This window comes from Panthera onca, chromosome A2 (genome assembly GCF_046562875.1).
Source record: "Panthera onca isolate mPanOnc1 chromosome A2, mPanOnc1 haplotype 2, whole genome shotgun sequence".
Classification (NCBI taxonomy): domain Eukaryota; kingdom Metazoa; phylum Chordata; class Mammalia; order Carnivora; family Felidae; genus Panthera; species Panthera onca.
Genome location: NC_138340.1, coordinates 14056967 through 14073218, shown reverse-complemented (window position 1 = coordinate 14073218; position 16252 = coordinate 14056967). Strand labels below are relative to the sequence as shown.

At 56.3% G+C, this 16252-nt stretch overlaps 1 protein-coding gene and 1 long non-coding RNA gene across 13 annotated transcripts in view; one reads left to right on the top strand and one right to left on the bottom strand.

Moving 5' to 3' along the window:
• CRTC1 (CREB regulated transcription coactivator 1) overlaps positions 1-16252 on the bottom strand; it is a 72940-nt gene that overhangs the window by 31099 nt on the left and 25589 nt on the right. Inside the window, exon 1 of one of the 12 annotated variants that reach the window (XM_060630696.3) lies at positions 4029-4131. The exons of the other annotated variants lie outside the window; for them this stretch is intronic. Within the exon in view, the coding sequence (XP_060486679.1) occupies positions 4029-4097 (69 nt within the window). The 5' untranslated portion in view covers positions 4098-4131. Of the gene's footprint in view, positions 1-4028; positions 4132-16252 lie in introns of those variants that run through there. 12 annotated transcript variants of the gene reach the window in all.
• LOC144615720 (uncharacterized) lies at positions 4996-7193 on the top strand. Its single transcript, XR_013554271.2, has 3 exons — positions 4996-5092; positions 5978-6054; positions 6584-7193. It is a non-coding gene; the product is annotated as an uncharacterized LOC144615720 (long non-coding RNA).

The following is a 16252-nucleotide window of genomic DNA, read 5'->3' as shown; positions in this document are numbered from 1 at the left end:
GGCTGCCTCCATGAACTCGGGGAACCTTGCTGGTTCACTCGCACGATTTGTGAATGAGCAAGAGAGCATCGGGCAGATCTGGAGCCTACAGCCTGTGGAGGAGGCCCCTCACCCACCCAGGGGAGCCATTTCTCATCACAGCCAAAGGCCGCATTCCCGGGGCGCGGGCCAGAGGCTGCGAATTGACACCCGGACACAGGAGAAACTGTCTTTCCAATGGCCTGAATCAGAGGGGCCGTCTCAGAAGCACAGCCCTGGCTTTCAAAGCGCAGGATGTGTGATCCCTCCGGCAGCACACACAGGGCAAGCAGGTCTGCCAGACCCCGCCCGAGTTCTAAGGGGTCCTGCCCAAGCCCCCAGGCTCCATCTGCCTGTCTCGCGGGCCTCGCCGGAGCTGGGGCCAGTGGAGGGCCTTCATCTGGGATGGCCGAATGCCCGCACGGGCCTCTACCCGTCACTCACGTGGGGATCTGTCCCACTGGGCCACACCTCAGAACCAGCGGCCCAGCCCCCTGGCCGGCCGTGGCTGCCTCGGAGTGAGGCTGGGACCTGGCCTCGTCTCCCTTGAACAGCCGATTCCACTTTCCTGGGAATAACAGCAGATGCCCCTGACATGGTCAGTGCCACTCACGGCCCCCAGGACTGAAGGCTGAAGGTCCACGACGCCTGTCACGCCGGCTCTGGGAGACAGACGTCATGTCCGAGGGTTGGTGGCTGGGCATGCGGGGAGGGTGGGCGTCTGCTCCGGCCCCGGCTGGGGCGGTTGCTAGGGTCGACACTGTGTACACAACAAGGCCGGCTCACGTTCCTTCACAAACAGCTCCTGGCAGCGCTCCGTGAGCTGGCTGCCCGCGCCGCCCCGCTCTCCCACGCCGGCCCCTGCTTCCTGGGGGGCCTGGGATACTGGAGAGGGAAGCGAGGCTCAGGAACTGGCCGCCCGCCCAGCAGAGCACCTCACCCAGGTAAACAGCTGTTTCCTGCAAGCTGTGGTGGGGTCAGAAGGGAGAATGACCTTGTTCCATCCTTCGCGGGTGGTTCTTGGGGTCTGCAGGGCCCAGCCCAGGCTCTGTCTCCAAAGGCTGGAGACGCTCACCGTGAATACCCCGCTGCGTCCCTCTCACCCCACAGTCATGCAAGATGAAACAGGCCAGCCCCCAGCCAGGGGGAGAGGGAGACTAAATACAGGGGGCCCCCACTCCCGCCTAGGCACAAGTCATCTCAGATCCAAGACACTCCACATGCTTCCTTGTGTCTGAGCCTTATGGCAGAAGCCTGCATTGCACCCACCTCTCAAGAACCATGTGGCCCCCTTCTTGGCCTTGGTTTCCCCCTCCCTAGTTGTCCAAGAGTGTGTAGGAATGCATGGCATGTGACACAGAAGTGCTTACACTACATGCATTTTTGTCACAGGCTGAGCTGCCAGCTCTGGGACCCTTGCATCCTGTCCAAGCACTCCACAAAGCTGCCATGTTCCAGGCCTCTAGAGAGCCTGGCGTTGGGGATGATCTACAGGACTGGGAACTGACAGGATGCTCTTGACTCACATGCTGCTGCAACACCAGCCCTTCCAGGCCCCACCTCTATCTGAGTCTTTCTTTCCAGCACTGGCCTCCCCACCCAACTCCCCTTTGCTATAGGACTGTCAGGCTTTGGAGTACAGCCCCTGGGTTTGGAGTAGAAGCTGTGTGGGGCCCTGCTCTTCCTTTGGGGGACCTTGTGCCTGTCCTTGGTTGCATATTGGCTATGTAGAAAAGGCCTAGAGAAGTCTGACCTTTGTCCCCAGCTCCTGGGAGGCGGAAGCCCTCTGAACATCCTGCCTGGCAGGACTATCTTTGTTTGCCTGGGCTCTTGGGCCACACCGAGTGGTCTATGCCAACAGTGTGATGTAGGATCTTGCGCCATGTGGAACCAGCTCGCCCTCTGCGAGGACTAGACGTGGAGGTCACCCATGTGGCAGTCAGCCAGGTCCCTGTGAGTCCAGTAAAAACCCTGGACACCGAGGCTCAGGGGAGCACCCGTGGCTGGCAGTACACCATGCGTGTTGTTCACACTTTGGTGCTGGGAAAAGTACAAGCTGTCCGCACGACCCCACAGAGAGGGGACGACTGGAAGTTCCATGCATGGAACGCTCCTGGATACCACCCCAGGCACCCCTTCCCTCTGCTGACTGTAATCTGCCCTTTCACTCTTAATAAACCGTCACTGTGAGTGTAACAGCTTCCGGTGAATCCTGAGTCCATCCTCCCAGTTGACCTGAGTGTGGTCTTGGGGACCCCCTCACTTTGCAAGAGCTGCCTGCCCTCCTGTGCCTGGCCAGGAACTCCAAGGAGCAGAGTACTGAGGTGAGAAGATGCCAGCCTAGGGCTCTGCCCCAAGGACCTGCTGCCTCAGAGGGTGCAAAGGAAGGAAAAACAGCAGAGTGAAACCATCAGGCAGGACCTGATGTGCTGCTGAATGTTAAAGCTCATGCCTCTTCCTGTTGCCAAGCCAGTCTCTCATGCATCCTTCCACACAGCAGCCCTCACTCCGTGTCCCCACAACGGCACTTGCCGCTGACCTCGCCAAAAGAGCTCTATAAACCCAGCATCCAAGCCAGGGCCTGTCGCTCAGCAGCACCTGCTCATGGAACAAACAATGTATGAACACGTTAGTGAATCAATGAGTACCACTGTTCCTGCTCCCAGGGGCTGCCTTTCACAAGCCAGGGGACAGCCCATCTGGAGGCACGTAGGGCTTTTCAGAAGGCCAACACAACTCCCCAAAGTATTAGAGGCTCAAGGTCAAAATAGAGCTTGGATGCCTTCTTCTCCCCCTACCTCATCCTCATGGCTGTTGGAAAAGGGCAGTGCAGACAGCGAACTGAGGCCCAGACAAGGCTGTCATATGCTGGAGGCCACCTGCTACAACAGGAGACCTGCATCTCCCAGGGTTCCTCCCTGCTTATGGCCTGTGGGTCAGATAGCCCAGGGTCTGAGTCCAGGCTCCCCGATTATGAGTGGACCCCATTCCAGACGTAGAGAGCCTAGGCTGAGGGTGTGTGGGTACCCCATTACCCATGCTTTTGCCATAGCCCGACCTCTGCTCTCCCCACTCCTTGGTCCCAAAGCACCCTGAGTTTGTACACCCCCAGGGCCTTGGCCTGTGATGGCCCCCCTTCCATGCCCATCCCACAGGGCCTCCCTGACACCCCACTCAAGGAGCAGTCCCCCCACCCCCCACCCCAGTCACTATCACATCAGCCTCTGGTTTTTAAAGTTTATTTTGAGAGAGACAGAGTGCAAGTGAGGGTATGTGGGGAGGGAGGGGGGAGAGAGACAGAGAGAGACAGAGAGACAGAGAATCACAAGCAGGCTCCACGCTGCCAGCACAGAGCCCAACATGGAGCTTGAACCCACGGAACCATGAGATCATGATGTAGGCCGAAATCGAGAATCGGACACTTAATTGAGCCACCCAGGTGCCCCTGTTTTTGTTGTTTTTAATAAAGTTTTCATTGTAGAAGTTTTAGATTTACAGAAAACCTGCAAAGGTGGTACACAGTTCCCCAACATCCCTCACCCAGCTTTCCCTAAAAGCCATCCTCCTGCCTTACTGGGGCAAAATTAAGAAAGTGACAGTGGGGCAGCACCCCTGGATGACCCAGACCCCACTCATGTAAAGCCTCCCAATTAGTCTAATAGTGTTTGCTGTATTGGAAATGCCCTTGACCCTGTCCACCACTCCCTCTGGTCTCCACCAGACAGCAGGTACCCAAGGCTCATGGTCTGCTGGTCACACTGTGTCCAGTGCCAGGCCTCTGTGTAGTCATGCTGGACCTCCAGTAAGTACTGCCACATGTCTGCCTCACCTCCCACCATCACTGGTCCTTCCAGAACAATATTCCAAGACCAGGCCTCTCAAACCCTCTTGCTCTCAGGTTTGAACCAACTGACCAAGCAGCATCAGGCCTTGGGGTCAGAGGTATCTCAGGGCTGAGGCCAGCAGGACCACGATGGATGGCCAGGAAGCACAGTGCAGACCTCGGCTACCTTGTGCTCACCATCTTCCCACTCCAAGCATTTCCGATGGCACCCCAGGGGTCCCTGAGCCCCCCTCATGGGCACAGAGCCCTTCCCAAGTCTCAGCACACTTGCTATCCCATGAGTCCTACCTTCCGTGTCCCGGGGCTACCATAACAACTGACCACAAACAAGGTGGCTTGAAACAGGGTAGCTTAAAACAATAGGAATTTACCCTCTCACAGTTTAGGGGGTAGAAGTGCAAAGTCAAGGGGTGGGCAGGGTTGGTTTCTTCTTGAGGCTCTAAGGGAGAGTCTGTCCCAGGCCCTGGTGGCTCTGTTGTTCCTGTGCTTGTGGCCACACATTCCTTCGGTCTCTGCCTTTGTCCCCATGTGGCCTCCCCCTGTGTCTGCCTCCAATCTCCCTCTCCTTTCTCTAACATCTGTCACCAGATTCAGGCCCCACCCTAATCAAGAATGATCTCGGGGTGCTGGGGTGACTCATTCGGTTAAGCGTTGGACTCTTGACTTTGGCTCAGGTCATGATCTCATGGTCGTGGTATCGAGCCCCACGTCTGGCTCTGCCCTGACAGTGTAGAGCCTGCTTGGGATTCTCTCTCTCCCTCTCTGCCCCTCCCCTGCTTGCTTGCATGCCCCCCCCCCAAAATAAATAAATAAACATTAAAAAAAAATGATTTCATTTTGAGCCCCTTAATTGCATCTGCAAAGACCCTCCTACCAATAAGGTCACATTCCCAGGTTCTGGGATAAACACACAGACACACCTTTTGGGGGGACGCAATTCAGCCCTAAGACAAGTCCTCCGAGGGGAGAACCAGCACACTCCACTTTCCGGATGTGAAAAGTGAGGCTTGGCAGGCAACGGGACTGTCTGAGGTCACCCAGCTTGGAGGCGACTGAGGAGGGCACAGACTCTACTCCTGGAACTTAACCCCTGCATGACCCTGCAGACCAGCAGGTGGCTGGCACCACGGAGTGTCAGAGGCCACGTGGCATCGGGGATGAGAGCACACCAGCTCCTCGAAGCTTCCAGTCAGAGCATGAATCGCAAGCCCACACACTGACTCCGTCAAGGTGGGATCCAGCGCAAACTTCTCTGTAAAAAGCCCCTTTGGGTCCTGCCTCGGCCCAGGGCCCCGCGTTTCCAGGCAGGGCACCCCCACCTCCTGATACAGCCTGGGCCTGGGACACCTCACTCCACTAGCCCACACAAAGTCCTCTCCCCTCTCTCCCACATTGACACCCATTCCCTGTGCAGAGCCCTATGTCAATGGTCGCTTCTCCAGCCTCTCCCAGCCCCATCTTGCTGATCCTCGGGCACCGCGCACATCCCCCACCTCTGTCCATGCCCACACCCCTGCTGGACGCCTCCCCTCAACCCTGGCAGAGTGGAAGCCACAAAGCTGGGGAACGGGGGCGGCCAGGAGCCCTGGGGAGGTGTGCCATGACAAACACAGACACTTCTCCGGGGCAGCCCCCAGGCCTCCAGGGCCCTGCAGATGATGCAGATGCACCCCCACCTGCCAGCCCCTCCCGTCCTCTCTCTCGAGAGGAAGCTGGCCTTGGCTCCCCCCACCCACCACCCCTCCCAGCAATTGCCATGGCAACAGGCTGGCCTTCTAATGAGATTAAGGGGAGCGGGCATGCTGAAGGCTGAGCTCTGTCCTCCTGCAAAGCCAAGCAGGCTTGGGGGCCATACTGCCTAGGGCCAGGGAGGAGCTGTGTGCTCTGAGCAGACCTTGGTTTCCCCCTCTCACCAAAAAAAGGCCTGCACAGTCTGGCCCTCTGCTCGCCACCAGCCAAGTAGGACGATGCCTCAGGCTGTTTGCAGTGGCACTTCCTCCTCCACTGGGTCAGCCCAACACTACGCACCTCAGCTCCACCTCCACGGGGATCACCTCCTCCACAGTTCACTGTCCAAAACCTCCTGATCGAGCACTGCCTGTCTCCTCTCGTCAGACCGTCAACCCCAAAGGACCCTGGCACAATGGAGGAGCTTGGTATCCACACGAGGAACCTGCTGTCCGGATGAACATGTGAGTATAGAAACAGTTGGCGGATGCACTCAGAGTCCCAGGCAGGGATGATTTTTCTCCTGCATCCACACGGGGAGTACCTGCCCCCTCTCAGGGAAACTGAGGCCCAAGGGAGAAGGGCCAGCTGCCCAAGTGCGCAGGCAAGGAACCACCCGCGCGAGGAAGGTAGCGAGTGAACGCCTTCTCGAGTGCAAGACACTTCGGGGACCAGAGCACAGAGCAAGACCCCAGGAGGTACACACACCTGGCCCAAAGTCCTGCACCTCAATCCTCCCCTGGTGGAGCCTTCAGAAGGCTGCCAACGGCAGAAAGGCCCCCGAATGGGCCACCTGTAGGGGATGCTCCCTGAGACGAAGGGACCAGAGTTTTGGCAGGTTCTCCCAGCAGCCACGGTGGCACGTGGACGGAGCCCCCGAGAACCCCTGAAAGGATGTGATTCTGAGTCACGTGGAGCTGCCAGTGGGTTTTCTGGGGTCACGGCTCCCTGACACGTGTGCATACCCCAGTCTGCGTGGCTACGTCCCTCCAGGTTCCTTCCAAGGCCTGACCCCAAGAGGTTCCCCAGTCTCAGCTCAGGCACGAGGCAGTGAATTTGGGGAGGGCAGACAGCCCCTCCCGGGCTCCACTCATCAACCTGGGCCCCGACACTGCACAGATGATTTCAAGTGACGTGTGCTGTGGACACCTCGTTGAGGCCACAGAGGATGGACTCCAAACACCCCAGGCAGAGTCACCCCGGGGAAAGAAGAACCAAGGGCCGCTCGCTCCAACCAAGGACTCTCAGCCCCTGCCCTGTGGCCACTGAGAGACCAGCAGTGTGACCACTCATGTCACATGTCCATGGGACACACCATCTCTCCCATGGCTCCCCGTGCCTCCCCAGCCCTCTCTGGAAAGGACCGGAAACCTGGGGTTCTGAGGGAGACAGCTGTGCACGCACAGGTGCCAAACCAAGAAGGCCCACGAGTGCTTTTTCTGTCTTCCTGAACTTTTTTATCGAAGTGAAATTAATATAACGTAAACTAAACCATTTTAACATGTACGATTCAGTGGCACACAGTTATATGTTATACATGAGGTCATACGCAACCATCACCTCCATCTAGGTCCAGAACACTTCCATCAACCCGAAAGGAGGCTCCATCCCGTTACCTGTCATTCCCTCTCCTCCTCTCCCTCCCCCACCCCGTGGCAACCACCAACCTGCCTTCAGTCTCTCTGGATTTGCCTGTTCCGGACGTTTCACGTAAGTGGAATCACATAACGTGGCTTTTTGTGACTGGCTTCTTTCACTTAACACAACGTTTTTTTTGTTTTTGTTTTTGTTTTGTTTTTTAAAAAATAATGTCATACCCAACGTGGGGCTCAAACTCATAACCCCAAGATCAAGAGTCACTCGCTCCGCTGGCTGAGCCAGCCAGACGCCCTCACTCAGCCCAGTGTTTCTAAGGTTTATCCATGTTGTAGCATGTGTCAGTGCTCCGTTCATTTTTGTGGCCGAGTTATAGCCCATGATACAGATGGACCCCATTCCGTCCACCAGTTCGGCTGTTGAAGGACATTTGGGTCATTTCTGCCCTTTGGTGACTGTTGACTGGCGCTGCTGCGAATTGAACAGGCGAGTACACGTGTCTATTTGAATCCCTGTATTCAAGTCTCCAGGTATACAGCTAGGAGTGGAGTGCCCGGGTCACATGGTAATTCTGTATCTATCTCGTTCAGGAACTGCCAGACTTGTCCGCTGCACCATTTGACATTCCCACCAGTAGTGGTCAAGACTTCCATCTCTCCACATCCTCACCAACACTTGGTTTCTGCCACCTGATGAGTGTGAGGTGGTCTCTTGTAGTGGTTTTGAGTTGCATTTCCCCGATGACTAATGGTGTGGAACTTTGCACGCACTTACTGGCCATCTGCGTATCACCTTTGCAGAAACGTCTATTTGAGTCTTTCGCCCATTTTAAAACCGGGCTGTTGGGGTGCCTGGGTGGCTCAGTCAGTTAAGCATCCGACTCTTGATCTTGGCTCAGGTCATGATCTCAAGACTCATGGGTTCGAGCCCAGTGCCAGGCTCTGCGCTGACAGTGTGGAGCCTGCTTGGGATTCATTCTCTCTCTCTCTCTCCCTCTCTCTCTCTCTGCCCCTCCCTCGCTCATGTTCTATCTCTCTCAAAGTAAATAAATAAGCATTAAACAAAACAAAACAAAACAAAACTAGGCTGTCTTTTTCTTGTTGAGTTCCAAGAGTTCTTTATATATCCTGGATATTAACCTCTCATTGGCTACGTGGTGTGCAAATATTTCCTCCCATTCTGTGGGTTGTCTTGTTACTTTCCTCGTGGTCTTCTGACACACAAACATTTTTAATGTTGACAGAATCCAATTGGTCTATTTTTCTTTTGTGCCTTATACTTTCAGTGTCCTGTCTAAAAACCCATCACCTTATCCAGGTCCGGGACTATTTACACCTATGCTCCCTTCTAGGAGTTTTAGAGATTCAGTTCTTACGTTTAGGCCTTTGGTACGCTGAGAGTTAATTCCCGTGTAAGTCTGCTGCTGCCCCACTCTCACCCACTGCCGGCCGAGAGGGCTCTGCAGCAGCGAGGAGCGCCAGGCTGGCCCCGCGGAAGCGTGCTGGTACGCTGGAGTTGCTCATCAAACGTCTGCTGGGCGCGGGAGGGAATGCTGAATGAATGAGGGAATGAATGAAAGCGTCACAGGCGTGTGGCCGAGCGTGGATTCCAGGCTGAGTCACCCCTGCCCCCGGCCCCATGGCCGACTGAGACACTCCCCAGCTGCCTCCTCACTCGTTCCCAAAGTGTAAATACAGACCCAGATACACAAACACCGAGTGCGCCTCGGAATGCCTTTAATCAGGCTCTGTTGCCGCTGCCAAATTCCCAACCCTGGCTGAATCAGAGGGTCCTCTGTGAGCACGTCTTGTTTCCCTTGTTGGTGGCGGTTGTTGAGCACAGACGTTCCGGCTGGGATGTGTGAAGGGTCTCTCGGGGCCTGCGCGCAGCACAGCTGGCTCACGGGGGCCTCTTTCCCTGTGAAGGAGACCCCGGCCCTGCCAGCCGGCCGCGAGCCAGACCTGGGTGGGGACTTGCAACCGCTCTGAGACGGGGAGACACGGCTTCACCTCCATTTTGCAAGTGGGGGAACTGAAACACCGAAGGAAGCACAACGGGCCTGTCCCGAGGTCACTCAGCAAGAGGAAGGGGCCTCAGTTACAAGCCAGGGTCTTTCTCCCGCAAATCTCAACCTCCCACGGGCGGCCCGCAAGGCCCTCCCCTGCTTTCTGCCCCCGGACCCTTGCACCCAATTCATTCTTTTCTGGAACCTTCCATGGAGCTCCTTCTCATCATTTAGGTTTCAGCTCAAATATCGCTTCCCCCAAGAAGCTCTCCTTGACCCCCTACTTCTAAAATAACCCTCTGTGTTAACTCTGACCACCATAACTAAATACCACAGACTGGGCAGCTTGAACAACAGACACTTATTTCTCCCAGTTCTGGAGGCCAGGAGTCCGAGATCAGGGTGCCGTCTCTGTGAGAGCCCTCTTGCTGGCTTGCAGAAGGCCCCCTTCTCCCCTTCTCCCTGTGTCCTCACGCGGCCTTTCCCTGTGGTGTGTGTGGGTGGAGAGAACTCTCTCTTCCGCTTCTCATAAGGACGCCTGTCCTATTAGATCAGGACCCCACACTTATGACCCCAGTTCACCTTAGTCACTTCCTCCTTGCAGACCCCATCTCCACACACACTCACACTGGAGATGAGGGCTTCTAATAAATGTGAATTTAGGGGACACAATTCAGTCCACAGCACCCTCTCACGGATATGTTGCCTGCCTGTGTCTGTCCGGCGGGCCGGCTTGCCCAGACAGCTGGGGTCCTGCTTGTCAGGTCTCTGTGGGCACCTCAGGGATGAGTGCCTACCTCCAGGAAGTGACCGGGGAGAGCTATTATCTGGAACTGGAAAACTCAGCCTGAGTCCTCTGGGAACACCACCCACAGCCAGTCAGTCCCAGGCAAAGCCCAGGGGCCCCAGGAATGACCCAGCAGGAGCCCCAAGGGTCCCAGGTGGGGGGGCCTGTGGGGAGAAACCTTCTCGGGGCCTGGCCCTGGAGAGCCCAAGAGTCAGTGAGATGAGGGTGACAAGCAGTGCGTGCTCCGCCAGGGCTACAGGGCTACCAAGACACGATGGATGGAAAGTCGGGGCACCATTTCCAGAATCAGTTGCCCAAATACAAAATAATGCACCTGCTCACCAGGGTCGCGGGCTGGCAGATGGACGACAGTGCTGGACAGCATCTCGGGCGGCTACAAGGGAATGTGACAAAGCAGGAACAGCCCAAGGTAAATCAGCTCAGCCCCTGTACTGGGCTGACCAGTGGCCCCCAAAATTCACACCCCCCCGGAACCTCAGAGTGTGATCTTGTTTGGAAATAGTTTTTGCAAATGTAATCAGGTAAGACTCTTGAGATAAGGACACCCTGGATTTAAGGAGGTCCTTGAATCATACTACCAGAGGGGCACCTGGCTGGCTCAGTCGGTAGAGCGTGCGACTCTTGATCTCGGGGTGGTGAGTTCAAGCCCCACATTGTGTGTGGAGATTAGTTTTTCAAAAAGTCTTGAAAAAAGAAGAGGACACAGAAACAGGGAAAAGGCCACATGAGGATGGAGGCGGAGAGTGGGGTGACACAGCCACAGGCCAAGGAACCCCAAGGACTGCTGCAGCCACCAGAAGCTGGAGAGAGGTCTGGGACAGATTCCCCTCCGGGGTCCCCAGGAGGATCCAACCCTGCCCACGCCTTGATCTTGACTTCTAGACTCCAGAACCGTGAGAGAATAAACTTTTGTCGTTTGAAACTTCCCAGTTTGTGGTTCTTTGCTATGGCAGCCCCAGAAAACTAACCCAATGGGGCTCCGGGGGAGGCAGGGCCAATCAGAGCCAAGCCCAGGGCAGGTGAGGACCCTAAAATTAAACAGCTGGGGAGGGCCGACCATGGGGACCCTCAAAGAACAAGCTAGTAAGGGTCCGGGTAGAGGGAACAGCAAGGGCAGAAGCGGAGGCCCAGGGAGACAGGGACAAAAGACAAGGCCAGGTCAGCTCTGGGAGGAAGTCACTGCGGAAGGGCAGGGAGGGCGACACTGGAGCCCAGACCAGGACAGCACAAGGGATGGTGAATGCCCGGCTGGCAGCTCGGGGGCTGATGATACCACAGTGGGCTCACCAGGCAGGGGTGGCTCACCACAGTGGCAGCTGCAGAAGGGCCCATCCCCAAGACACAGCTCCCTGTCAGCTCGTGGGAGCCCTCGGCGTGACCTCACACCAACCCCACCCCCCCGAGACCCTAGGGGTCGCACCACGTGGAGCAACTGACCAATACCAGAGCTCAGCCCTGGCTACACATGCCTCCCTCTGGCCTGTGTCTGGGCACCATGTCCTACGGGGCCGGGGTGGGATCCAGCGAGCAGGGCCCGGGCAGCACGACTTGCCCCCCGCCGCAGCCCCTCACCCACATACCGACTGCAGGGCTGCGGCACATCAGTGTCGGACCCACAGGGGGCAAGGCACAGCAGGCCAGGAGGCTCCAGTGCCACTCACCCACCTCTGCCTTGTACGAGGCCAGGCAGGCCCAGGGGAGGCGTGAGGGCCCCAAGTGGGAGACGGGGTGGTACTTTGCGGGGTCCACACACGGCCCAAAAGCAAAGCCCGGTGCGGCCAGCAGAGCCAACTGCACATGCAGGCTGCCTGCTGCCGTCATCTGGTGGAGGCCATGGATGACCCTGGACTGCTGAGGTGGCTTTTTACATTTCAGATTATCTGTTCCCCCTGGTTCCACGTCATGGTGTCCACGGGGGAGGAGGCCGACTGCCCCACAGGGGACAGGATGACCAGCACATGAGAGCCACCCCACACCCCATCTGTCTGAGCGCCAGGTTCCCACAGCACAACGGCGCATGCTCATTGTTGGCCAGCATCTCCGGAGACAGGCGGCCGACCCTGGCACACATCAAGGCCCCGTCCAAAGGGCCAACAGCAGCTGGCTTCACCTGTGACTTCTGGAAGCTCTCCCGGCCTCCCAGGGCCTGCCCGGCCCTGGCCCAGTAAGAGGCTCCGGGGAGGTCACAGGGCTAGGGGGCTCATGGCCAGAGGGGCTTCGAGAATGAGGCAAACACAATCAAGTCAACTTCTAAAGAAAATCAGGCTTAAATAAGTTACTTGGAGCTGCCAGTTATGACTACGTTCTACTGTTACTTGCTTTCTGGTGCTGATAAGATCTAGATCTCTGATATTTTTAAGTCCAAACCGCTTGGACACTGCAGCTCTTTCCGGGTTTTGCTTACCCACAATTCATTCTGTACAGCTAATTAAGCTGAAGAAGCCTGGGAATAAAGTTTCGAACAAGGTTAATAAAGTTCCTTGCCTAATAACAGAGGGGCGGGGGGGAGAGAGAGGGGTGTCAGGACAATGTGGGTGGCAGGGCACCAGGGGAGGGGGTGCTTCTCCAAGAGCAGAAACCCTGACCCCAGAGGCTCTCTCCATCCACCCCGACTCTTGGACACTGTACAAGTTTTCTGGGGCTGCCATAATAAATGACCACAAACCAAAGAGCTTAAAACAACAGGAATTTATTCCCGCACCAGTCCAGAGGCCAGATGACTGAAATCAAGGTGTGGGAAGGATTGGATCCTTCTGGAGGCTCTGACGGAGAATCTGCCCCAGGCCTCTTTCATCTGGCTGCTGGTGGCTGCTGGTGGCTGCCAGCAGCCCACGGTGTTCCTGGGCTTATAGACACGCCAGTCCAATCCTGACCTCTATCTTCACATGGCCTTCTGCCTGTGTGTCCCTGTTTTGTCTTCTTGTAAGGACACCAGTCTCTGGATTTAGGGCCCATCCTACTCCAGGAGGACCTCATGCTGACTTGATGACATCTGAAAGATCCTATCTCCATAAAGGTCTCATTCACAGGTTCCGGCTGGACATAAATCGGGGCGGGGGGTGGGGGGGGGGCGGGACCTACAGAGGTCCCATGCTAAGAACCTCCCACAATGGCCACACCTTAAAGCTCAAGCCCCAGTCTTTCTCCCATAGCCCTTGGGCCCCCAGGTGGCACTCTCCCCTCCTGAGTCTCCGTTTCTCCCACTGTCACCTGAGAGCTGAGGGGTGAAGCCAGGTGGCACAGGGATCCACCCAGCACACATCAGCCACAGCAGAAACAACTGGGATCTTGACAGGCAGGTGGTCAGCAGCATCTGCGGAGTCATTTGGCAGGGTCCGTATGGAGCCTGAACAACGTTCCTGCCCTCTGACCCAGTAATCCCACTTCTGGGAAGCTCTCCTGAGGGAGATCGTCCAAATAACAGATTTATGCGCAAAGATGTTCCTGCATCATCAGTCGTCAGAGCAAGGAGCTAAACTGTGCTGCAGGATCAGGCCAAGCCAGGGCGTAGCCTCTACTCTGGAGAAGTGCAGAGGACATGCCCCCCCCCCCCCCCCCCCCCCCCCCGAGCTGGAGATGGATGGTAGGGAAAGCGCCCTCTGCTGAGATCAGCCCACGCGGGCACAGGCAAACCGAGGATAAGGCTGGGCCGCCCCCATCCCAGGACATCCCCTAGTGGGGCCGGACACTGAAGTACAGGGGGCCAGGCGGGAGAGCAGGATAGCCAGCAGCCCCATAAATGCCCCCTGTAACAGGAAAGGAATTCTCCAGAACAAAAGAAGGGCTGTGGAGAACCATGTAACAGGGGTGACAGAGGCCACCTGAGTTCAAAGTGGGGCCCAACACTCCATGTTATCCCCCCAGGACAGAGACTGACACAAACTCAAAAATAAGCCATTGCAATGATCTGGACAGGGAGGGGTCCTGTGAGAATGGAGAAGGCTCCCTAGAGACCATGGGGAGGGACACGCCAGTTGGATGGAGCTGGGAAGGCGGTACTTGGGGTGCAGAGGCCCCACAGAGTTTAGAGAGGAAGTTCTCCCTACTCAGGCTGAGGGGCCTAGGGAGTGGTGGGTGATCTCACACATGGACAACTGCTCACAGACATCTGCCTGGTCCAGTCAGGACAGAGGGGCACCCCACACTCTGGGTAGCCCTCTCCCCAAAAAGGGCACTAGGATGGTAGGGACAGGTAACTATAAGGCAATGTGAGTTGGGGGGTGGGTAGGCAACAGTCAGGAACACAGTAAGAGCAAGATCCAGCCAATGCCTCCCCCTGCTTCATGTGGGTGTCATGTAAGCACTCGATGTGGGTCAACTCAGGTACATGCAGTGGGTTCACTTGTATCCTTGAAAGCTTCTGTCCACATCCCCACCCCTGCAACTTGGGACTTTGACTTTATTCAGAAAAACAATCTTTACAGATATAAATTAAGTATCATGGGATGAAGAAATCTTCCTGGGTTGTGTGGGTGGGCACTCAACCAATGACAAGTGTCCTTATACGAGACACACAGGGACGAGGCCATGTGGAGATGGAAGTAGAGACTGGGGTCACATGTCACAAGCCAAGGAACACCAGAGCCCCCAGGAGCTGGAGAGGCCAGGAAGGATCCTCCCCTAGAGCCTTCAGAGACAGCAGGGCCCTGCTGACACCCTGACTTCAGGTTTCTGGCCTCCAGAATGGTGGGAGAATAAACTCCTGCTGTTTTAAGCCCCAACATCCCCACCCCTCCCCCCCCCCACGCCCCCACTCCGGTCTCTGGTCCTTGTCACAGCAAGCCCAGGACGTGCAAACCACGGCTCCCCTGAGCCGGGACAGATGCCCACCATCTCCCTTTCCCAGGGGAAGCTGAGGCCAAGTGAGCGGTCTCTGAACCCCAACCTCATACCAGGAAACCCACTCTCCCCACCCTCCCCGCCCCAAGCACAGAGAGCACCTCATTACCTCTTTTGTTTCATGTGAAAATGAAATTGAATTCCAGCAAGCACAAAAAACAACATACCTCCACCCCAGCCCAAGACCTAACAGCTGTCACTACCTCGTCATCTCAGACGCTCCTCCTGCAAAGTGGTGGACGAGGGGGCCCTGAGAATGCCGCCACAGGCCTGTCTGTGCTTCCCTCCAGGTGATGCTGGATGTCATTACTGTTGATGCACTGACTCACATCCTGCCTTCCAGGGGTTCTGAGGGGATGGCGGCCAGGTGGCAACCCTCTCACTCCATCTGGGCCCCGCATCCTTCCTCCTCAGGAGCCCCTCTGACCATCCAGAGCTCACAGCTCTTTTAGGCATCCCCAACTCCAAAGGGCCCTAAGGCAGGAAACACCAAACAGATAAGCACATGCCCCAGGGTTCCCCACAAGGTCCTCTGTGCAGCCGGCACCAAGCCTATTGCTGGGAACGCTGCCCTGCACCTGCCACATCACAAACATCGGACCCTTTAAACTGCAGTGTGGTGGCGCTACACGTCCCCAGGGGCCAGACAGCCCCACAGCTGGGTAGAGCTCTACACTTGCTGGCCTTGGTAGGATGGACGCCTGCCTTTCCCAGGGCCTCTCGCATCCATTCCTGGCTCACAGGGGCTCCTGGGGCAGGAGGACTGGGGCAGACGGGGATAGATGTGGGGAGACTGAACGTCAGAACGAAACCAATGTATAAACTGTAGAACCATTCGTAACTGCCCAAAGGCAGAAGCAACCCAACAATGAAGGGGTAAATAAAACATGGTCCGTCCATACAGTGGAGTATCACTCGGCCATAAAAAGGAAGGAAGCACTGACTCACGTTACAACACGGGTAAGCCTCAAAAACATCGTGCCGAGTGAAAGAAGCCAGACACAAAAGGCCACGCGGTGTATGATTCATTTATATGAAATGTCCAGAACAGGCAAATCCGTAGGGACAGAAAGTAGATTAGTGGGTGCCAGGGGCTAAGAGCGAAGAGGTAGGGGGAGCGGGGAGTGACTACTAATGGTGACGGGGTTTCCTTTCGGAGTGAAGAAAATCTGTAACTAGCCAGACATGGCTACAACACCACCGTGAATATACTAAATGCCACTGAACTGTTCACTTCAAAATGGTGCGTTTTATCTCGGTTTAAACATTGGTGGCTCTTGGCCATCCTTGGTGTTTCTTGGCTTGTGGCTGCATCACTGTAATCTCTGCCTCTGTCCTCATGTGGCCTTCTTAGAAGGACACAAGTCACTGGATTCAGGGCCCGCCCTACTCCAGATGATCTCATCTCCAGATA